This window comes from Lupinus angustifolius, chromosome LG06 (genome assembly GCF_001865875.1).
Source record: "Lupinus angustifolius cultivar Tanjil chromosome LG06, LupAngTanjil_v1.0, whole genome shotgun sequence".
NCBI lineage: Eukaryota > Viridiplantae > Streptophyta > Magnoliopsida > Fabales > Fabaceae > Lupinus > Lupinus angustifolius.
The window spans coordinates 30411044-30435765 of record NC_032014.1 but is presented as its reverse complement, the minus strand read 5'-3'; the positions used below and the strand labels follow the sequence as shown (position 1 = coordinate 30435765).

The window sequence follows — 24722 nt, the reverse complement described above, 5'->3', positions numbered from 1 at the left end:
TTTTTCCTTGGGACAAGGATCCACTATCCCAAGAAATTTCTGTCCTCATGTACCAAGCCAATAAAATCTCGAGAAGCTAAAACCAACTTCTCATCTGCAAGTCTGGTAATGAAAGCCAGAAAAAATGTTAGCCAAAATAGATATTGATGAATTGTCAATCAGAAGAATGGAGAAAAAAGGATTTAGAAGTTTAACTACCTTTCATCATATAGTGAACTGGTGTACATAATCAGCAAAACAGAAGACTGACAAGGAAGCAAGTCTAAACTGTTAGGACTCCTTTGCCCAAGTACAAAGAGTAAATCTCCAGGATCAGTAGGAAGGTGTAAAGCAGCATCTCTAATTGATTTTCCAGAGTCCTTTCCCAGGAGAGAATCCATGAGTGAGCTGAGTAACAAATATATTCTGTATTTCATCCTATCTCCTGTAAACAAGCCCAGACATCCATATGAGAAACTGAACCAATGGGATGAAATCAGTGTCTCTGCAAAATTAGTACTGGATTGCAGAAGCAGTATCGAATGGAAAGTTTCCAGCAAACCAAGTACAATTTCCTCTTCCATTTCATTGATGCCTGTTACAAGCCAAGGAAGCAAATGTGTTCTGCATATATCTAGAATGCAGCTTCTAAGTTCCAGTTTACTAGAGTCAGTAGAGTTTCCATCATGACTGTATACATATGCCTCTTTAAGTAGGTATAAGCATTGCAAAACTTGGTTAATATTTCTTTCAGAGGCATAGAGACAAGCTGAAGTGGCATGTTTCATCACTTCCTCAATTGACTTTGACAGATCAAGAGCTCCATTACAAGATGGAGATCTTATGAGAGCCGCAATGATTGAGCAGGCTATTATGAACGTCTCCGGAAGCATACCCATCTCCCCGTCAGAATACTTTCTAAGCATTCTTGTCAAAACAAGAACTAGTTCCTCCAGTTGAGAAGTTGATACAGTTCCAGGGCACTTAGAAACACATTCATAAATGAGCTTCAGTGTCTCGCATTGGACTGGATGAAAAGGAACTTCAGCCACATAACGTAGAACTGAAATGAGAGTTGAAAACCCAACCACAAGCCTTAGTCTAAAGGCTTCCTCAGCAATTGATAAAAGGTCTAGCACCTGAAGGCACATCTTGACTGCAGGATCTTTATACCCTGCTAATTAAAATAGAACAATTAGCAAGCCACCAAGGTGTAGCACAGTAGCAGTAAGGTCAACATCAAGTTTGCATCAGAAAATGGAAATAGATGTGCAGATAACAACTACCGATTTCATTTAATCAGCAATGAATCCAATTCCAAACTAAGGAAACCATATTCGTTTTATATCACGGCAAATTATGAGGCTATAAAGTAGGCAAAGAACTCTACATACCTACATCAATGTTTTTCTAAGCAGGGTGAAAAACAGTAGTGTTTGCCAATTTCAGTACAGAGTCCTTACCTGACAGTCTTACTATTTCAAACACATAATCTGCTATGTTTTCTTCCACCATGACTCGAATATGACTGTCTGAAGTTCCTTCTGAAGACAAATAATGAAAGAGAAAATCTAGAGCACCAATTTGGACTTCACTTTCCGAAGAAAGCAGTGGACCTTTGATGGCTTCAGCCAACAGATTAACCAGCAACCCCTTGGTTCCATCCTCGAATTCTTGAGAGTGAACTCCTCCAGAGGACAACATATAAGCGTCATATTCACATGCTTCCCTGAGCAAATGCCTTCGAGCCAGCATAGTCAAAAGTGCTAACCAATAATGATGGAAACTGTTAATGAAGAAAACAAGACAAGAATAAAAATTATGTAAACTATGGTATCTTACCATTACTGAAGTATATTCCATAACCTATAGCTACAACATCTAACTGACCTTTAATTACTTGTTCATTTTTATTGATATAACACGTGCTATACTTTTATCAGAAAATAGCATTGTTAGTACCTAGAGAACAACATCTAAGTTTTGTTAAAAAAAATGAAAAATTGATGACAGACCAATACAATTAGAGCGAACATCATCATTTTGGGTCTTCATGAGAACATCTCCCAACAGGTACAGGAGCTTTGGACAAAATGGAATCAAAATATCACTCCCATCTCCTTCTGCTGATATACTCTGAAGAATAGAAACTTTGTAAAGGACGAAAAGGATTTCCCCTCGAATCTCCTCGCTGCACTGATAAAATAGAGGACTAAATAATGTCTGAAATAAATTTGGAATTCAACAGCATACAATACATTTTTCATTTACCTAGGCAATTGAAGGCCAGTCACGAGAATGGAAATGAGGCTATACATATCTTTGATGTGTGCATAGAGGTCACCCTTATCGCAATTCAGAAGAACCCCAAGGCAGTGAATCTGTACATTCAAAAGCATCACAACAATGCAAACAGTGCATAAAAAATTTCGAAGCCTCAGCCAACCTCACATAGTGGAATAAAGGCTTAGATGTTGTAGTTATATCGCAAATTATGTTTTTTCTAGTATAAGGGAATAGCTTTCTTGTTCAACAAGGATCCGAGGGACAGTAAATAATCCACCTACGAGAAAGTAACACCCTTATATATATTTTATTAAATTGATGTATATGATTTCACACACATCCTTTCTGTGTGAGCTTAACTTATCACTACCAGAATGTTTCCAAAATTTGAACATATAGTAACTAAGTAACAAAGGAGTGACAATTATTTTTTGGTACTAACAAGGGTATCCCTTCACTCTACAGATAAGAAATTCTCAAGAATTAACAAAGCAATGACAATTACTTTCGGGTTGTATGGATGTAACTCCAACAAATGTCGCTCTCAGTAATTAAATCTTTAATCATTTGGTCATCTTGGAAATCTAACAGACTCTTACATCACCAAATACCAACGTATTAGTGTATTTGTTTTATACATTATCACTTTATCATCCGGATTTCATATTTAACATATAGTGATTATATATAATTTTGTTAAGTTGCATAGATATTACACTCTTCATTGATTGACATCTACAGATTCTTACATCATAGATGAACGTCTTGACTAGTTAACAATATGAAAAGTGAAATTAACATTTGGTTACATATATATGTATACCATGTGCAACTGGCGGGAACTCCAAGCTAAATCAGCAGAAGAGATAAGAGCCGAAACCCTATCCACAAATTCATGACAAACAGAATCATTAAGAGCAGAATCAGATAGAACCCGAACGAGATCCACAACCTGCACCGCAATAGGTTCATCATCGAAGCACGAGAGCGCTGAGACGAGAGGAGAAACGAGAAAATGAGGATGAAATGTAAAGAGAGATTGAAGGAATGAAGAGTGTGAGAGAGATCGAGAGAGTTGAGAAAGAGCGTAAGAAACGTGAAGAGTTGGAGAGAGAGGGTTTGAGATGAGGTTGGAGAAACAGTGGAGGCAGATTGAACCACCGTGATGTGTTTCGAGGTTGAAAGAAGAACGGTGGCCTTGAGAACACGGTGGTTGTGGTGGATCCGAGAAGGAAACGTCGTCGTTTTCGTTGAGATCTGGATAATGAGAAGAATCGATGCTCGTGTACATTTTTTGAAATTTGACGAAGAATAAGAGGGAATGAATTATAGAAGAAGAGCTTTTAAATTTTCTCTCGTTTTGGCGCCAATTTTATTTCTTATTCAGCTTTTTCTGTATATTGTTTTTCCTTGGGACAAGGATCCACTATCCCAAGAAATTTCTGTCCTCATGTACCAAGCCAATAAAATCTCAGAATAGTGTACAAATATTAATTTATGTTATTATAAATTTTACTTTTAATTAAATAAAAAAATTTGATTGGATGGAGAAACCAAATGGGACAGGTAATCCCCATCCTTTTCCTTTTGAATGTACATTGTTTTTTTTTCTTTCAAAACGGCAAAATATAGGAAGGGTGGGAATTGTGATATAAGCTAGGCCTCTAATAAGGATCACGATCCTTTTTTTGGTGTCTTAAATCAATTACAATAAAATAAAAATATAAAAAATAATAAATATTTAATTTTTGTAATTAAGGTTTAAAGTTAAAGTCATGATAATGGATGTATTTCATTTATGTCACATTTGTTCAATAGGTTGAATTTAAAGTTAGATTAATAGATAAATTTTTGAAGTTTCTCATTTATTTAATTCAAAATTAATATTAAATTTTGGCCTACCTTTTTTAATATCACATATCAAGATCTAGATTTTAGTACCTGAAAGGATTCTATAATTTTTAAAGTTGCAACATTGCACAAAATTCTCAATATAACACAAGATGTGAACCTTTTTGTTGTGGACAAAAACTAATAGAAAAAAGCCTTAAAAAATGTACTACAATTTTCACCACAAAATGACTTGATCCAATTGAAAAAATAAAATAAAAAGTAAACAATCATTGGAAAGTGGTACAAAAGTGTTGGTAATTCCCCTTAAACCCAACCAAACCCCACACAGCACATAGAAATCAATAAACCACAACAATTAACATTAAACCACAACTACCATACAATCCATGCACCATGTTGGTAAGTTTTTTCAATCTCCCATCATCATCACAATGAAAACACTGCAACAACTCCAACAAAAACCCATATTCCATGCATGTGTTTCTTCAAACTCATTGCATCAGAATTATCACCTGCTGGAGATACAGCACCATCTTCAGATTTCTTCTTAGAATCCTTACCCTTCAATGGTGCAGGAGCTGGTGGAGGAGGAGGTTTAGGAACAAAGAAATCCCTAGGAAGAAGAACCTTATCAACTTGATAAATAGCAAGTTGATGATCAGAATATACACTACCACCAACTGTAGTGTTAACAACACCAGTAGTTAAGTTCACTTGGCTTCCTGAACTTGTTATATTCAATGCTAACCTTTCAGGGTCATCACCAGCTTGTGTTCTCACAGGGTTGCTCAAAGTGTCAAAGTTTGTGATGGTAACAAATGTGGGTAGCACATGGAATTGTATGAGTTCATCTTTTTGTTGGTCACTTAGGGAGTTAAGGAAGCCAGGTTTTAGGGATGAGAAAGCATTGTCATTTGGTGCAAACAAGGTTATTCCATTGTTTGAGTTTAGGAGTTGTGCATTGATTTGTGTTGAAACTTGGGTTGTTGTGAGAAGACGGATTAGAGTGGTGAAACCTCCTGCTTTTTTTAGGATTCTTATGATGTCTGTGGGAGATGATGAGGGTGATGGTGCAGGTGTTTGAGATGAAGTGGTGGTGGAATGGAAGAGAATTATTAGAAGAAGTGATAGAGAGAAGAATGAATGTTTCATCATTACCATTTTGCTATGCTTTCTTGAGTTGGAACTAGTGAGGGTGGTATTGGAGAATGGTGAGAATGAGAATGGAGGAATGGTCCTTGATGTGGGATTCATGGAAGGAGTGAAATATATTGAGGATTGAAGTGGATTATGTTGAAGTTAGGTGCCATGTTTTAGTCAGCAAACCTCATCTGTTAGCACATAGATTATACTGGTTATCAAAGTCTTCTCAACAGACAAGAAGTTGTTTTAGTCAGTTAAGATTTTACTAAATTTTGAGATAGGTGAGGTTAAAGGTTTAAATCTTGTGAATGCTAATAAGATACTCTTGATTATAAACAAGGATCTGATATTCCAAAGCTTATCATAAACCGATCACAATATACTATATCAGTTAAAGAAATTAAATATTCACAACTTTGTTTATTTTTACTTCATTGTGATTGGTTTGGGAAAGGCTTGAGGAAATGTTTGGGGACAATAGATCCACATCCCCTTGATTGAACCAAAAAATGAGTGTCTTGGAAATTTAATATATGGAGAAATATCATAATCACCTATGTGTATTTTAATTGGTTAAAGAAATAATTTCTTATTATTAATTATTGAATATTTATCATTTTCCCCATGGTATTTGTCACAACTATGTAGTATCATATACTTCCATAGGTAAAGAAAGAACATCTCTCTTTATTAATTATTTAATATTTAAAATATTATCATGTTACCAATTAAGTTTAATATACTACTGTTAGAAGATGGAAAATGGAAAATGCTTGCTTAATAGAACTACAATTTACTTGGATGATGTATGCATCTGGGTTAGTTTTTGTTTGGTTGGTGCAAAAAAAATGTTATCACGTTAGCATAAGTGACATGATTGAAAGGTGGTGTGTCAAGTGAAAGATATCAATGTAGTAGCAAGTTGCATTTTGCTTGAGAATTCAGGAAATAGAGTGGGATCTCAAGTGGGTGTGTGGGCAAAAATTTATGAGCATGATTATTACATAGCATTCACTTATAAGGCTTTGAAATTGTTGTCAGATTGGTTCCAAAAGTTAAGTGCTAGCTGTTATCTTAAGGAACAAGTTATACATTTTTGCTTTTGTTAGAAAGTTTGATGATAATTTGAGTTAGTGAGTTTAGTTCCATATCAACCCATTTGGATGTTAGCCTCTGACCTATGATGCATTGTTACTTGGTAGGTTTTTATGTCAATGGGTCACTTCTCTTGACTATGAACTTATGATCTCTTTTAACATTCTATGACTCATTGTCTTGTTTCAACAAAGAAGTGCTAATACCTTATAGTAATCATCAAATACTTTTTGTATCCCTTATTATATTGGCAAGTAATCTCACTAGCAATATTTTCCATTTGTTGCATCATATGGTTAGGTGAAGATATTTTTGCATACAATCCCACTATTTGTACTAATGTAGAATCATAAAATAGTCAGATGAATAAAACGAAGGATATAAGGAATAAAGTGATAATGAATTGAATATTCGAGTCTCACTTACTACTGATATTAACATGCTAATATTTGTCTATCAAAAATAGAATAAAATATGTTTTGATATTCATCCACACTTATTTCAAACTCATAATTTGTGGGGCTCCAAGGTCCACGCATAGAGTAAGTACATGGCCTAATGCCATCACAGCCCATCAACTAATGGGGCCAAGGTTAACCTGGCTTGAAAGTTTAAACAATACATATTAAAATTAGCATAAGATATTAGATACCTAATAATAAAAGTAACTTAATATATACCCATTTTGAGTATTTGCCTAATTTGAGGTTTGAATGCTAGTTCCAAAGTAACAAAAAAAAAATCTAATGCTAGAGAAAATTAAGGGTCCCAACCTCCCAAAGAAAGAAAGGATTAAGAATTATTCTGCTATGTTTCTAGAGGAAATTTGAACATCAAATGAGCTTGCACAAATGAATACTAGATCATGTTTAAGATTTTTCATCTATTGTACTTCTTGGTGTTACACTAAGTGCTTTTCAATAGCTTAAGATAGAAGTTGCTTAGAAAACAAACCAAAACACCTGACAGAAGCAGAAGTTTGTAATGGGGCTTTACTTTAAAATGATGACAAAACTTGCATAACATTCATTAAATGGTACAAAGCTTGGAGCACTTGTAGAAATTTCATAGAATAAGTGAAACACATATATGATTTAATTTGACATCACATCTTAATCTAAAACATTAATCGATTCGGTTTATGAGTATAAATATCAACTTGTATATTTTTTAATTCAACCACTTTTACACACAATACGAGACTTCATCCTATTTTCATTGTTCCAAAACTTTTCACGGGCCACCTAAAATCCATTCCCTAGAAGAATAAGGATTGAGGGCACAGTATATATATATAGTAGTTGATATATATATAATAATCCCTAGAAAAAGTTTAGTTTTTCAATATAGTAGCGTGATTGTTGCATGTGGACTTATACTTTCATCTATAATTCATTTTTTTAATGCACTATGCCTTATAGTATTATATATGTTATTTTGTTCCTAGGTCAATCCTTAATTTTTTTGTTTTTTATTGTTGCTACTCTAATGGAGAGACAAGTCCTTGAAAAACTAAAGAAAATTTAACATGTAATAACATATCTATTATTTTAAGTATAATAAAATAATATCTCTATCATTCAAAATATAAGTAAATTGAAGTATTTGTCACTCCATTGATAAAGAAATCATTATTTATTGTACTGGTGATTGTTCTTTTTTTTAAGTTCAAACTGTTATACTATTGGTGATTGTGACATGGCAAGCGATTATATATCAATAGCCAAAGTTTTAAATTGCTTTGGACGAATGTCCACTTCGTGGTGCTTTCATGGTCCCCCTACCCTCCTTCTGCCTCATAAAATTGAAGTATATCCATCATAACGTCTCTTCTATCAACAAATTGTTAGTATAGTGGTATAAGGCTTCGTTAGATCTCAAAAACACTAAAAAATCAACGGTTTAATTCTTGTGAGCAACATTTGTTAGAAGAGATAGTCATGCACCAAAAAATAATTAGTTCCTTAAGTGAGAAGCTTGATAGTACAAACAAAATAATTGTCTCTTCTCACCCTCTTCAGTCAAAAAGTGAAGTATATACTCATGATATAAGAGTAGGTCAATATACAAGGCAGCTAGCTAGTCGAATTTAAAAATGTCGAATACATACAATTTTACTCGATCCAACATACGAGGCTGCCAATTAATAGAATTTTAGAGTAGTAAATGTATGCAACTTCACTTTAAGATTGCTTATAGAATTTCAACTCATAACATTATCTATATGTATCCCTAATATTATTAGTAATAAATTAGTAGTGCTCTATTTAGTCCTAGTAATAGTAAAAAAATCTTGTGCAATTTTGTTATCTTAAGGTAAAGATAAATAAATGAAACCTTTGCCAATTAACTTCATTCGTAATCACTAGGAAAAATCACCTTGAAAGAAAATCTACATGCATTGCAAGCTGTGCAGCACGAGTGGTTGATGCCACTCCTAACCAAAGACCATATCAGAAGAATCTGCATTTTGAATTACTCAACCATCACAATCACATGTCATGACCTACCTACATAAAAATCTACACCTTACATATATATATATACATAAAAGATAGATATCTCATCATTCAAAACTTAAATTACACTAGTTACATTCAATATCAGTCATTCGTTTTCTTGAATTTCGTTCATTTTCTTGAATCTAATGAACTAACGGGTGAAACTTAAAAATTATTTAAGATTTATCTTTTTTTCTCTCATCACTTATTTCACTCACCATTTTGGTTCATTCGATTTAAGAAAATAAATAACTGATATTAAGTGTAACTAATATAACTTAACTGAAGTGTAAACGAATCTCTCATATATATATATATAAATAAATCTTATTTAAGATATATAAATAACTGATATTGAGTGTAACTAGTATAACTTAACTGAAGTGTAAACGAATCTCTCATATATATATATATATAAATATAAATCTTATTTAAGATATATGCACTAACAGTATATGAGTTTTATACATGTCATTGTATCATCAACCGTTGATATTTAATCATTATTGACTTTTCAGAAAAGATAATCCAAATAAAAGATAATCTAAATGAGTTTTTACACTCTTTTATATATATATATATATATATAAATAAATATATATATATTTATTTATTTATTTATATTGGTAGTCTCTCATATTATTATTATTATTGAAATAGGAGCAATATTCAATATATACTAACAGCCAAATCAACTACGTTGATGTAAGTAATCCAAGTTGAATTCTTTCTTTTTCTTTTTATTCTAACGAAATGTCACACCCCAATAGATGACAGAGCCTGTTATATAATAGTAGGAAAATATACATGCTTGTAAAATGATATTTAAAAATATTTACAATTTTAGAATTTATTTTACAAAAGCATATTTTGTTATGAAAAGGACAAAACAAACAACAAAGAGTAAATGCTACTATTATATAGGGTATGTACCAAAAAATTAAAGATGTTCCTTATAGAGTAATATTAGTTATTTGATTTAATTACTTAGCAGATATATGTGAAGGTTGTTAGTGACAGATATCGAAGTGGTTGGTTCACTTCACTTCCCACTTCTGCAATGCTACTTATAGACTCAAAAAAGATAATAATAAATATTAAATACAGTTCTGCTAACAAAATGTTTAAGAAATATAAAAAATAGTTTTCTATGGAAAACTAAATACATATGTTATAACTTGTTACGTTAGTACGTTACTACCCATAAAATAAAAATAAAAACTTGGCTCGATTTCGGTTTAATTTTGATAAAGACATAGAAAAATTATTGAAGACTTATGCATGGAAAGCAAGCATCTCAAATAGTTAAGTTTTTATTGTTTCCTAGGTTAAGTTCTTTCTTGCTAAGTCATTTATTTTTTTATATCTTAATGCTTGGAATTTTCAAAAGGATTTTATAAACTTAAACTAGTTGAGAAAAGGTTTAAAATATATTTTTGGATAACTAAGTAACATCAGTCGAAACTGAGTAACAAGTTACTTGAAATAGAATAATAAGTTACCCAAAAATGAGTAACAAATTATTAGACAAAAATAAGGTAGAATAACCGATTATTTAATCGAGTAACTAATTACCTAGAGTTATTGCAACAATTTTGAATTTCAAACTAAAGTAACTTCTTCTCAAGCGAACCATTATCACTCCAAATGACTCATACCTCTTGGAAAAGGGTATAACGACAGTTTGAAACTCTGTTCAAACATCTCTAATATTCATAAACTAAATCATAACTTTCATACACAATTCCTAACAACTTGAATTACATTTTCATATCAAACATTCAAGTTTCTTAAAGATTTTTAGAAAACACTTTTTCTACACCTATAGAAAATCAGAAAAACTTAGAGCATTGTGTTATAGAGTTTGTAGTTGTCTTACAAGGATTGATACCTAAAGTGAGAGGGTATTAATAACCCTAAGTCATTGTGGTAATTCTCCATTATAAGTGAAATCACTAGAGAGTGAGGTGAGAGTAAAGTGTAAAACAAAGGAAGTTATTTGCTTGTTTGGGGATCTGAGTGAGAATCTCGAGAGAGATCTTAGTGTGTCATTTGCAAGATTAAACTCAAAGTATAGTGAAAATAGACCTCGTGGTTTCAAAAGGATTAGATGTAACCTTCGGTAGATTGAAGGTAAACCAAATTACATCTGGTTTGATTTTCTCTTACCCTAAACTTTTTAATTCTAATGCATTTGACTTTTGCTTGTTAAGTCTTTCATCGCTAACAATACAGACTCTTATACCCTTAAAATTTATTAAACAAAACATTTTATTTTATATTTTTGTGTGTAACAAGAGTTCATCTTGCTCTTACATATTTTTATATGCAATAGGGAAATCAAAATTATATAGTTGTGAATTTAAAAAGAGAATAAAATATATCCTCGTACCATGAAATAAGTTATATCATTTCGCCAGTAAAAGTATGATATGTGTCATTTTTAATTATTTTCTATACAAATATTTCTAAAACTAAAAAAAATAATACATGTCATATTTTTACTGACGGGAGAAGATAACTTATCTCCTGGTAGGAGGAGATACTTTATTCTCATTTAAAAATGATTTATTTGATTTAAGAATATAATTTATCAATAATTTATTAACTTTAAGAAAGGTGAAGTAGCATAGACTAATTTGTACATCACATTCAATCCTAAAGAAATATTTGAAAATATAAGTATAATTATATTTTTTTCAAGAAAGATGAAGTAACGAAAACTAATTGATCATTCGCAGTTGTCTATATTTACTTATTGTTTACTAGATAGCAAGCACACTAAAGTTTAAACGCTATCATGGTAAATAACCGCTAAAGAAATGAATGTCAATTTTGTTAAAACTAGGCGAACATTATGATCAATAAGCAAAATTTGAAACAAGAACGTTATCGAAACTCGTGACAAGAAATTTTAAAACGAGATCATAGGGATGCTGTTGGAGCTCGTGACAATAAAATTAAAAACAAGTATGCATAGATACTGGTACAACTCGCCAAAAATGTTGCTGGAAGTCGTCATAGTAAATTAAAAACAAGAGTATGTGATACTCTTGGAACTCACCGAGAATGCATGGATACTACTAGAACTCGTGACAATAAAATTAAAATCGAGATCATAAGGATACTGCTAGAGCTTGTCGAGAACGCATGGATGTTGCTAGAACTCGTCGAGAACGCATGGATGTTGCTAGAACTCATCGAGAATGCATGTATACTACTTGAAATTGAGACGATAAGATTAAAAACGAGAACGCGTGGATACTGCTGGAACTCGCCGAGAATACATGGATAGTGCTAGAACTCATGGCAATAAAATTAAAAACGAGAATACAAGGATATTACTGGAACTTGCCGAGAACGCTGTGATACTATTGGAACTTGCCAAGAACGTATTGATACTACTGGAACTCATGACAATAAAATTAAAAACGAGTATGCATAGATATTGCTTGAACTCGTCGAGATTGCAAGGATCGTGTTGGAACTCGTGACAATAATATTAAAAATGAGAATACATGGATACGGTTAGAACTCAAGACAATAAAATTAAAAACGAAAATGCATGAATAATGCAAGAACTCCTCACTCAAGGATACTGCTGGAATTCGTGACAATAATATTAAAAATGAGATAAGGCTAACTTTGACCTTATCTATTGATGTTAGGTTTGGTAGAGACTGATTTAACTTGATTCTTTTTATACTATTAAGGGTATCCTCTCACCCTTTTTGAGTATGAAATTATCCCTTTCAGGTTTGTGACTGCCCCTTCCAACAAATGTCGCTCTCAGGAATCAAACTCTTAACTTTTTGCTCATCCTGAGAATCAAGTGGGGCCTTACACCACTATACCAACACCTTGTAGATAAAAAAGGTACAACACGACGACTTCCTATAATGTCACCCATCCTAGTACTTCTCTCGCCCAAACATATTTTACTGCGGATTTCTGACCAGGTGTGAATTTTTCCCCATCTCTCTACCTTTTTTCTTTTATAGTTATTTTCCTTTTGCAACCTTTTATCTCTTTTTCCGAAGCTATTAACTATCTTCTTCTTCTTATTTTTATTCCTTCATTAATTGACAGTTAAAAGTCTTAAAGCTTGCAAGAAAAAAGTAAAATATTTTATTTTTATATACAGAACACTCACAAAGTAAAGTAACAATAAAACTTGCTTATAATTCATAGGATTTTCTAAATGATGGTAGATAAATGTTCAGTCAATCTAAGATATCTATAAATATATTTGTAATAAATAAATAAATTCTTTTTATATAAAATTGAATAAAAATTATTTCCTTACCTTTAAAAGGTATTCAAACATTCATTTTTTTTTACAGAAATTAGTTGGAATCTCATAGAATCCCCAAAATTACCAAAATACCATAAATGGGTAAATGTTTGTCTATATAAAAATCACAAAAGTGAGAAATATATTTTCCGTATTTATTTCTATTTTCAAATTAGAAAATATTATACTTGATTTTCTCATAAATGTATAGAATAAGATATGAGTGAATTATAAAGTGGTGTGATAGTTATGGTGAAAGGTTTAAAGAATAAAGTGAGTCATGATGTGAGTTTGAGTCTTACCATAATAAAAGGTACTAACATTTGTCTATAAAAAATGAAAAAGTTTATAAAAGTGTGATAAACTTTATGCATTTTGCAAATAGGCATCATAAACTATTTTTTCTTCATAATTAATACCCTTAAACTTTAACTATTGGTGAAATTAGTCTGTGCATAAAGATAATGTTTAAATTGAAAGCAATGAATTTTTTTAACCCATTCGTTTTTTAATCCTGACTGTGAAAGTTAATTTTATTTGTATATATCATCAAATTACCGTATTAATAACTTTTAACTTTATAATTTACTTATTTTCTTCTCCTCAATCAATTTTATATTTTGATGGTAGTTTCCTCTGGATATCAACAATTTCCTTATTATTTATGAGTAATTTAACAATATATTTATAGATAGACCAATTTTATCGAGTAATAAAGTTTAAGGGGTGAATTACGAAGAAAAAATATAAGATTTATGGGGCTTTATGCATTTTCTCAATAAAATATAAGATATAACAAAATTGGGTGTTGACATTTAGATATTTCTCTCTTGATTTAATTCTTTATCATAAAGGTGCATTTGGTATAAATTATATTTTTAATTTCAGTTTATAAACTGTGAGATTATAATCTATTTATGTTTGGGTAACTTAACTAAAAACTAAATATAAATTAATCTGCTTTGTTTGGATAAGGTAGAAAGATTGTTTTTTTTTCGTAATAAATTGCAATTGCAAAAAAGGATATGAGGTTATTTGTTTATGTTATGATTATTTTGGTTGTTTTTTACATTATTTTATAAATATACATTTTTTAATATTTACCATCATATATATTTGTATTATAAATTTTTAATGTTGCATAACAAAGACTAAAAAATATACTAAAATAAAATAAAATATAAAAACTAATATCAACATCAAAAAATATCATAATACACAAATAAATAGAAATTGCTAAACTTGAATTACACAAAATAAATAATACACAAATGTCAAGTTTTATACAATTTTTTTAATAAGTTATGATGATGATATAAAAAATTATGGTGTTTGGTGGAAGAGAGAGATAGAGTTATGATGTTGTAAAATGGGAGTGGAAAAATTGAAAATAATAAACCATCATATATATGTTTACTATAAATTTTTAATATTGCATAACAAAATCTAAAAAATATATATTAAAATAAAATACAATATCAATATTAAATAACAACATGACACACAAATAAATAGAAGTTGTTAAACTTGAATTACACAATTCACGAAATAAATAATACTCAAATGTCAAGTTTTATACAAAGTTTTTAATAAGTTATGGTAATATTGTGAAGAGTTACAACATTTGATCGAAAAGTAAAAATAACGAGAGAGATAAAAGTACGACGATGTAGAATGAGAAGTGGGAAATTTGCAACAAAAAAAAACAAGGTAACAAAAAATAAATCAACTCATGATTTTGGAGCTTATATTTTTTTTTGCTTATTTCTTAAAAAGAAAAACTAAGTTTATAATTAGTTTTTTTTAAAATAAGTAAAATCTACCAAACATGCACTAACTCTCACATATACTAGCTTAGTTTTGCTATTTCATTATTGGTTATAAATTGAAGCCAAGAAGAAAAATAATATTATATCTTCATCTCTCAATTGTCCTGAAACATATTACACATGCTGCAATGCAAAAAGCCTTGTCTAGTTCACTAACCTTACCACAATTCTTGTGTTACATTATTTTCCTAACCAAACACCGACACCATTATTCACATATATTCATATACATTCCTTACCTTCACTCTTCACTCTTCACTTTTCTTCTTTCATTATATGTTCACAAAGCAACATCATTTCTTTTACATTATACACGCTTGTGACACATAAACCAAAACAAAGCAAAGTTGTTGTTTTTTTTGTGTTAACTAAGCAACCTTTTTTTTTACTATTGTTTTGGTTATAGGAGAGTGTGTTGAGAACCAAAAAAACTATATGGGTATGAGAGGGACACAAATTCTGTTGTTTTTGGTTTGGTTCCTTGGAATTTATGCTCCTACTTTGTTTTGTGCCACTGTGGAATATGATCATAGAGCATTGGTTATTGATGGTAAACGCAGGGTCTTGATCTCTGGTTCTATTCATTACCCTCGCAGTACTCCTGAGGTTAACAACTATTCTCCACAACTTTGATTTTTATAACGTAGTGTTATAAAGAGTAGCCGACCTTAACTTGTGGGATAAAGGCTCGGTTGTTGTTGTAGTGTTAAAAAATGTAAAGTTTTCGGAAAAGTTGTCCAAATTTGTTGTTTCAGATAATTCTAGGTGTGAGTTTGTATGTGGTGTTTGAAGTGAATAGTGTGGAACTTGTTGTTGCAGATGTGGCCAGACCTTATTCAGAAATCTAAAGATGGAGGATTGGATGTGATTGAAACCTATGTTTTCTGGAACTTACATGAACCAGTTAAAGGACAGGTTCAGTGTTACTTTTATGTTCTATTACCAATGTGTAAATAATCATGAACTTATGAAACTTGTTAAAGAAAAAAGAAAAAAAAAGTATCTTTAATTAGAAGTAGAGAAAAAAGAATAAATGTTTAATTGCTAATACTATTTAGCTGAAATGCTACTATGCTTTAACTTGTTATTCAATATAACATTGATTGCTTAACAATCTTTCACTTTAATCAAAAGACAGAGATTTAATTGGTGACATAAAATATTGAAATGGGTATTTGCAGTATAATTTTGAAGGGAACAATGATTTGGTGAAATTTGTGAAGACAGTAGCTGCAGCAGGTTTATATGTGCATCTCAGGATTGGTCCATATGCTTGTGCTGAATGGAACTATGGGTAAATTTTAGTGCTTAATTTCTAACTATTCTTTCCCATAGATTTTCATTTCTAAATTCTAATCATGGGTTTTAACTTCTTAACAGTGGTTTCCCTCTTTGGCTTCACTTTATTCCCGGAATTCAGTTCAGAACTGATAATGAACCATTCAAGGTAAATAAATCCCATCCATTCTCTTCACACCTTCATGCTATTGTCCTTCAGAGTCTGACTACCCGAAAACTTTGTCTTCAGGCGGAAATGCAGCGGTTCACTGCGAAGATCGTGGATTTGATGAAGCAAGAGAGACTTTATGCCTCACAAGGAGGACCTATTATTTTATCTCAGGTTTCTTTATTTATATGTGAATCATATACATGGTCTTATATTACATTATTTTCTACATAATGTTCAAGTTCTCTGGTTATTTGGTAATAAGATAATATCTGATTTTTCTAATGCCAGATCGAAAATGAGTATGGAAACATTGATGTACACTATGGTGCGGCTGGTAAGTCCTACATCAAGTGGGCAGCATCAATGGCTACATCTCTCGATACCGGGGTTCCATGGGTCATGTGCCAGCAAGCAGATGCTCCTGATCCAGTTGTAAGTTTTCTCTTTTCATGTGTCTACATCATGTGTTTGTGGTTTATGTTTTACTAGAATGTTTGTCTTACTGGATAGCGCAATCCTAGTATGATGTTGTGTACATTCACCTTACTTGGTTGTTACTTTAATCACTTGCAGATTAATACATGCAATGGGTTTTACTGTGATCAGTTCACACCAAACTCTGACAAAAAACCGAAAATGTGGACTGAGAATTGGAGTGGATGGTTAGCCCTTTTTTCTCTTCTTCATTCTATATGTCGTTTAGTTTTTCGAATGAAGTTTTTTCCACAAAACGTGATCTCATCGGTTGTTTATCTCCTTTCTAGCTGAATCCTTTTTGTTATTTTGTTTCAAATCTTTTGAAAACCTTTGAAATGGTAGGTTTCTTTCATTTGGTGGTGCTGTTCCTTATAGACCAGTAGAAGATCTCGCATTTTCTGTGGCACGCTTTTACCAACGAGGAGGAACATTGCAAAATTACTATATGGTAATGCAACTTTACATGTAGTGTATGTTCATTATATTATGATACTTGGAGAAAAAATCAGTCCTAGATATAAGGAAATGAGTTGATATTGCAATTTTTGATTGGTTGCTCTATGACAGTACCATGGAGGGACCAACTTTGGCCGAACTTCCGGGGGACCTTTCTTCGCTACTAGTTATGATTATGATGCACCAATCGACGAGTATGGTATGCACTATTTCAGCCTCCATTATGCATATGTGGTAGCAATGCACCACCAATAGAAAATTCAATGCAGCTTAGTTTCCATATGCATTCAAGAAGATAAATGAATAGCATTCCATATACAGATTATTTTCTTGTATGTAGAAGACAAAATTTATCCCGGAACAATTTTATTTATTTTGAATATCTTTATCGTCTTCTGCAGGAAGTATTAGACAGCCTAAGTGGGGCCACCTTAAAGATCTTCATAAGGCCATTAAGCTTTGTGAGAAAGCATTGATATCTACTGATCCAAACATTACATCTCCTGGTCCAAACCTAGAGGTATAAGTGATTTTCGTTACAAGGTTTAGTCACGAAAAATCTCACTCATACTCCGTGCATTAGGATAGAATTTCCGGACATACAACTCTCCTAGTTTGTAAATTTATAAGTTTCTTTTCCTTAAAATACCATCCATGGAGTGGAATTTCGGAAAAACTACCGAAACTACTACATTTGGTCATTGTCAAAGGATTCTTTAGTCCCCTCCTTCACTAGTTATTGGATGTTGTTTTTTATTGATTGCAGCAAAATGCTGCTATATGCTGATGCATGTCTAATACCACTTGTTTTATATACTTTATGGGTAATGTATGCCTTCAACTATTTAAACTCAGGTTGCAGTTTATAAGACAGGATCAGTATGTGCTGCCTTCCTCGCCAATATCGGCACGGGGTCTGATGCAACAGTAAAGTTCGAAGGCAATTCTTACAACTTGCCTGCATGGTCTGTGAGCATCTTACCAGATTGCAAGAATGTGGTTCATAATACTGCAAAGGTTTGCGTTAACAACTTCGTTTTCATGTTCATGTTGCTTCACTAATGTATAGTTCTGTGATTGGTTTTTCCTATCAAAATAAATAGTGAAGATCTATTGTCTAAGAAGTAATTAGCATGAAGGGAAAATAACATTTTTCTATTACAGATTAGTTCTGCATCTATGCTTTCAAGCTTCACAACTGAATCCTTAAAAGAAAACATTGGATCTTTGGAAGCTTCTACTTCAGGATGGAGTTGGATAAGTGAACCGGTGGGTATTTCGAAGGCTGATGCGTTCTCGAAAATTGGATTACAGGAGCAAATAAATACGACAGCCGATAGAAGTGACTACTTGTGGTACTCAATAAGGTATATAGGCTTCCAAAGTTGAAACTTTTTTCCTCTGGCCTATAATTCTCTACTCCTTAATAACATTTTTCTTGATAATTTTTCCTTTCAAAGTATCGATCTTAAAGACGAGGCCAGTGCTCAAACTATCCTTCACATCGAATCTCTTGGTCATGCCCTTCATGCTTTCATCAATGGGAAGCTTGCAGGTAAATAAAAACTACAGCAAAAAAATGTTGATGAGTAAACACTGAGTTTAAACATGACCTTAAGTGATTGTATATCTTCTCATGCAAAATTGTTGAGAGAATTCTTCTTTTCACTAAAAATTTCTTGACATAATTAATAACAATTATATCTGATATTATCGAAAACTTCTCAGGGAGTCATACAGGCAACAGCGGAAAATCTGCGCTCAATGTGGACATTCCAATCACACCAGTGACTGGAAAGAACACAATTGATCTCCTGAGTCTAACCGTGGGACTTCAGGTTGAACCTTGTCTGATTCATACTTCATATCACGCAATTATTCATTGTTTCGTTAAACTACATCCAGCAAGATTTGGCTTGATCATCAGTGATTAGTCTCATTACTATATCTATTAATTTGAGCCTTACATGCTTCAGAACTACGGAGAATTTTTCGACACACGGGGAGCAGGGATCACTGGTCCAGTGATATTGAAAGGTTTGAAGAGTGGAAAAAATCTCGATCTCTCCTCCGAGAAGTGGACATATCAGGTTGGGCTGAAGGGTGAAGAATTAGGTCCATCTAGTGGAAGTTCCGGACAGTGGAATCCACAATCTACCTTGCCTAAGAACCGATCATTGACTTGGTACAAGGTAATCCTATTTTTTGTTTACTTATACAGATTATAAGACAGGGAAATCATAACAATCATATCCAAAATAGAAACCATTGACTTGTTTTCTTTATGTTGCTTCTTGTTACTAACCGATATATTACATGTCGGATTAGACAAACTTCGATGCTCCATCAGGCAGTAATCCAGTCGCAATTAACTTCACCGGGATGGGAAAAGGCGAGGCTTGGGTAAATGGAAAAAGCATTGGAAGATACTGGCCTACATATGTCTCCGCAAATTCTGGTTGCACAGATTCATGCAATTATAGAGGGCCTTATACTTCATCGAAATGTCTTAAGAATTGCGGAAAACCATCACAAACACTGTAAGTCTTGTATACTCCAGAAGTGAAGAAAAAAATTGAAAATCAATCATGAATTTCAATGTCACACAATACACTAATCTTGCAGATACCATGTGCCTCGATCGTGGTTGAAACCGAGTGGAAACATTCTTGTACTGTTCGAAGAAAGAGGAGGTGATCCAACACAGATATCTTTTGCTACAAAACAGATAGGAAGTTTGTGTGCACATGTATCTCAATCTCATCCACTATCAATAGAGTTGTGGAATTCAGACACAAAATCTGTAAGCAAAGCCGCGCCTGCTCTGTCGCTAAAGTGCCCGAAACATAATCAAGTCATGTCTTCTATCAAATTTGCAAGCTATGGAACCCCTCTTGGCACTTGTGGAAACTTCTACCATGGAAACTGCAGCAGCAATAAGGCTATGTCCATTGTGCATAAGGTTTTATCTAGCTTCCTCTTCAAATTTCAAGTTTATAATGTCTTTTCTCTAGTCACATTGGATGTAATTTTCATACACTCTCAATATCCGGGAATTTCAGGTTTATATGGTACCCGGGCGAGTTGTCCGAAACTTATCGAATGTCGATTTCGTAATAAATATTTAAAGATAAGTAGACTTGGTAGGGAGAATTTTTCCGCCCAAACCACGGCCTGAACCAAGATTAGTCGAAGCCAGTATCCAAATTCCAATGATTTATACAAAAACAAAATGTTTGACAACTCGCCGAGATTACCATGTCCTAGAAGAAAAACAAACCCCCCATGCAAATTGACATGAAACCTTGTCTTTTTTTCTTAGGTTTACATTGACATGAATGATCTTTCTTAACAGGCATGCATTGGAACAAGTAGTTGTAGTGTTGAAGTATCAACTGCTACATTTGGAGATCCTTGTCAAGGAGTGCAAAAGAGTTTAGCTGTTCAAGTTATTTGTACATAGACATGTTGCTATTTCTTACCTTAGGTTCAGTTCAAGAGCAATCACAAATTGTCTTGGACTATTTGCTTGAAAATGCTTCCTACTATCACAAAATAAAATAAAATGAGTAATCGCTCGAAATTTTTACATATACCAGTTTGGTCTTTAAATTTTGAAAAAATTAAAATGGTCATAAAAAATATTAAATATGTGTCAAATTAGTCATTTTTAGCATATAACATCTAATAAAGACTAATTTAACTCACATTTGATATTCTCTGTAATCATGTTGAGTTTTTTAATTTTTAAGGGATCAAACTAGTATACATAAAGATTTTGACAGATCAAAATAGATATTTACTCGGAGAAAATTGTATTCAAGTAGTGAACTAAGAAAAATATTATTAAATAAAACAGTGTAGTGTTACTTGCAAGAAAAGAAAGAGAAGTCTTATTTGAGTGCCATCAATAAATTTAAAGTTTTGGTTATGATTAATGCATAACCGGTTGCTAAATGACTTATAGTTTCAATGCTGGGTGTAAGACAGGTTCATATATTCACATAACTTGGATCATATATTCATATGTAACAAACTACACAAATAGTTTACCCTATCACTTATAATAAGAGTCTAATATTTATATACTATTATTATAAAAAAAATTAAATTGTTATTGTATTATCCACAATTCATTTGTATTATTTTTTTGAAGAGTTAACAATGATTAAATACAAACGGTAGATAATGTATTAACGGTGCATAAAACTCTCACACTTTCGGTACATATATTTTTTCCTATGATAAAAATATAACTTGTAAAGTATCTCTCCAATAAATGTATGGAAATGAATGGTGAACTAATGGAAACTTCTATGGTATGCTATTGTGGACAAAAGTATCCAAGGTGGGTTATAACTTGTAAAGTATCTAATAAATATTTACTTATAATAAATGTTAAAACATAATTAATGGTTAATAGAAAATTTAACAACCATCCAAAATAATATACACGGGAAAAAAGCAAAATATAGATACCATAGAATTCAGCTTATATTTATACAATGTTCCTAAGGTGCACTCTTTTTTTATTATTGCCCTAAAGTGCATTCTTGCTAACCCTCCCATATGGACTAACATTACTCAGCCAGAGTGTCTCATTTCTTGTCCGAGTCAATCAAATATTGACATATAAATAAATAAAAGCTTTAAAAACAACAAATAACATTTTTATATTTTTGTTAAAATTTGATTAATCTGGGACAGAAAATGAGACACTATTAAGAACATGAGATCTTTGTCCCCGCCATATGTTGCAAGGCAAGGATCTAATATACTCAAGCATGTCTCGAACCAATTAAAATGAAGCAAAAATAGAAAAAGTTATGTATATTTAACTTTTTAACTAATATGTAATATTTTGATTAATTTGGGACAGACTTGTAGACATGGAGCATATTCTTTTACATATGTTGCATGGCCAACTCTTCACGCACCTACTTATTATATCGACACATGTCTCTTCATTCTCATTGATAATACTAAAGCCCAACAATGATCACAAGATGCTTTTATTATAATAGCTAGCATTATACTTTACTTTTATATATTATGCTTATGCTGAGAAAGAAAGGATGAGAACTAAGAAGTTTCAACTCAAAAAGCTATTGCAAACTATTTATTTATTTATTTGATAAAGTTCTTATTCATTGCACAAGTTTGGTTATCGCTTTCGTAATAGAGTTCTACTCTTCAAAAGAATAGTTCATCAATGGAAAGGGACAAAAGTATAGGCAATTCTCAAGGTTTTTGTTTTTTTATTTTTAGAATTTTCTTATTAAACTTAGCAATATCAACTTGTTCATTTATAACTAACAACTCCAATTCTCCACGGTTCTCTCTTCTCTAACCACTATCTTTTAAGCACCGATATCACATGTTTTCAATAGTATCTCATTCCATGTCTCAGACCAATTAGAATGTTATTTTTTATTTTATTTTTTATTTTATTCATATGATAATATATAATTGACCCAGAATAGGAAACAAGACATTGTTAAAAACAAATAATCTTTGTCTATACTCATGTATATAAAAATTGGAATCATCAAACAACATTTATTACTTTTTTCTTGTAGTATTTCTTTTTATAGATTATCTCTGTTAATATCTCTTTTTTTCGTTTTTCATCATATGACGATCATATTTGTCACCTTTTCTTTCTTTTTTTATCCCTCTTGCTAACCCCTATTGACATAAAAAACAAAAAGATGTGTAGGACACCCTCTTCTTTTTAGGAAATGTACTAAACGTGCATTTTTGCAACAAGGAATGTTAGGTGAATGCAACAAATAATAACATGCGTTTCATTTTCTCCATTTTCAAGTTTCATACGGCACCTTTCACACTAAAGAAACTTAGGAGGAAGTAACCATTAGTCCTGAAATATGCATCCGCGGTATATAAGTTTTATATATTATCATTGCATCATTTATCATTCAAGTTTAATTATCATTGATTCTTCAAAAAATATAATACAAATAAATAACGATATATAATATATTAAGCGTGTATAAGTATTTACCGTGATGGTGCATAAATATTATACTAAAAACAAAACTATTACATTAATACAAACTTACTCATCTAAATATTTAAGGGTTCTTTTTTTAATATGCAACCAGTCACACATTTTAACTTATCTATTAGGTTGAGTTAGGATCGGAAATTGGTGGCCACTTATTTACTAATGCCCGTGAATTTTATAAATGTATAAACTTTCGTGAAAACTTCTCTTTTTGAATAAGTTAAAATGTGTTTTTTTGACACATTATAAAAGCTCATGCATTATCACACTATTAAAAGCATTTTATATATTCTCATAATAATCACACTACTATTATAGTTTGATTTTCCTCTTACTTCTTCTCGTGAATGTGTGTTTCATCGTAGCTATATATGTGTGTGTCTCATTGTCCTTTTAAAGCATAAAATACAATGGAAAAGATTTGAGATAAACTCCGATCCACCCACTACAGGAAAATGGTGATGATAGTCACGGTTTAGCATCGCAAAGTGCTCTAAAACCGTAGCTAATAATAAATTACCACAATGCCTGATGAAAGCATCGCAGAGAATGGCGTGACGAATTTATTTTCAGTAAGGGTCGTAGTTTAATATTAGCTACGGTCTTTTTTTTCAAAAACTTTATCCTTCACTAAACAGGACTAACATTTTTTACTATAAAATAATAAGCAAATAAATAAGTAAATAAAATATCAAACACATCTATAATGGTGATTAAGTTATATAAAACATCTATACTATATATAAAAGCAAAACATGGTATAACTTCCACCATGATGTAATTTATATTTCCTATTTTGCCCTTTACGTTATTTAATTTTTACAAAAAGGCCATATAATCATAAATAAACATCACTAGCACATTAATTAACTATATCTTTCATATTAAGTTGAACATTATCATAAATACATAAAAATTATAACAAATACATTCTAATTCTAAAAATAAAATATATAAAAACTAAATACGTAATACCATGTAATATTGACCGGCAGGCACGAAATGCCTGTACATACTAGTAATTATTAAAACAAATTTTATATAAATCTTTATATCGATAATATATTTTTAATAAAAGGGAGAATGGTTTTGAGATCCACAGGTGGCATAACTAAGGCCGTAGTATATATTCTGATTGACATGGTTCCCCACTAATAATCCCATTCAACAAAACCAAACCAAAGTTATTAGATTCTTCATCCACCTTCTCATTTTCCTCTAAACCAATCAGATGAGATTAATTGCATGTGATCAACACCTCCAGTTACTATTTATAGCCAATGAATATATGTATGATGGAAGGAAAAGTAAGTGCATGCCTTCTATTTGC

The 24722-nt window shown here is 31.8% G+C and overlaps 3 protein-coding genes and 1 long non-coding RNA gene across 4 annotated transcripts; 1 reads left to right on the top strand and 3 right to left on the bottom strand.

Moving 5' to 3' along the window:
• LOC109350605 (protein PRD1-like) lies at positions 24–3575 on the bottom strand. Its single transcript, XM_019591831.1, has 6 exons — positions 3089–3575; positions 2251–2360; positions 1995–2170; positions 1443–1745; positions 199–1153; positions 24–102 (listed from the first exon to the last, which is right to left on the bottom strand). The coding sequence occupies exons 1-6, from the start codon at positions 3554–3556 to the stop codon at positions 24–26; spliced, it is 2091 nt and encodes a 696-aa protein (XP_019447376.1). The 5' UTR covers positions 3557–3575.
• LOC109351037 (fasciclin-like arabinogalactan protein 11) lies at positions 4227–5384 on the bottom strand. The gene has a single exon (XM_019592349.1). The coding sequence runs from the start codon at positions 5371–5373 to the stop codon at positions 4546–4548; it is 828 nt and encodes a 275-aa protein (XP_019447894.1). The 5' UTR covers positions 5374–5384; the 3' UTR covers positions 4227–4545.
• Positions 15069–20920, top strand: LOC109351030 (beta-galactosidase 8-like). The gene is made up of 18 exons (XM_019592345.1): positions 15069–15587; positions 15801–15896; positions 16163–16275; positions 16362–16428; positions 16510–16602; positions 16720–16863; positions 17005–17093; positions 17251–17356; positions 17476–17563; positions 17766–17884; positions 18220–18381; positions 18529–18731; positions 18825–18919; positions 19093–19202; positions 19341–19556; positions 19693–19904; positions 19990–20326; positions 20720–20920. The coding sequence occupies exons 1-18, from the start codon at positions 15417–15419 to the stop codon at positions 20825–20827; spliced, it is 2529 nt and encodes an 842-aa protein (XP_019447890.1). The 5' UTR covers positions 15069–15416; the 3' UTR covers positions 20828–20920.
• On the bottom strand, positions 20718–21295 carry LOC109351031. The gene is made up of 2 exons (XR_002108174.1): positions 20911–21295; positions 20718–20846 (listed from the first exon to the last, which is right to left on the bottom strand). It is a non-coding gene; the product is annotated as an uncharacterized LOC109351031 (long non-coding RNA).

Coding starts and splice junctions, on each gene's coding strand:
- LOC109351037 (XM_019592349.1), bottom strand. CDS start 5,373: ATGAATCCCACATCAAGGACCATTCCTCCATTCTCATTCTCACCATTC.
- LOC109350605 (XM_019591831.1), bottom strand. CDS start 3,556: ATGTACACGAGCATCGATTCTTCTCATTATCCAGATCTCAACGAAAAC. Junction 2,361..3,088: donor GTTCCCGCCAGTTGCACATG/GTATACATATAT, acceptor TTGAATGTACAG/ATTCACTGCCTTGGGGTTCT. Junction 1,746..1,994: donor TGTTCGCTCTAATTGTATTG/GTCTGTCATCAA, acceptor ATTATTGGTTAG/CACTTTTGACTATGCTGGCT.
- LOC109351030 (XM_019592345.1), top strand. CDS start 15,417: ATGGGTATGAGAGGGACACAAATTCTGTTGTTTTTGGTTTGGTTCCTT. Junction 15,588..15,800: donor ACCCTCGCAGTACTCCTGAG/GTTAACAACTAT, acceptor TTGTTGTTGCAG/ATGTGGCCAGACCTTATTCA. Junction 17,564..17,765: donor TGCACCAATCGACGAGTATG/GTATGCACTATT, acceptor CGTCTTCTGCAG/GAAGTATTAGACAGCCTAAG.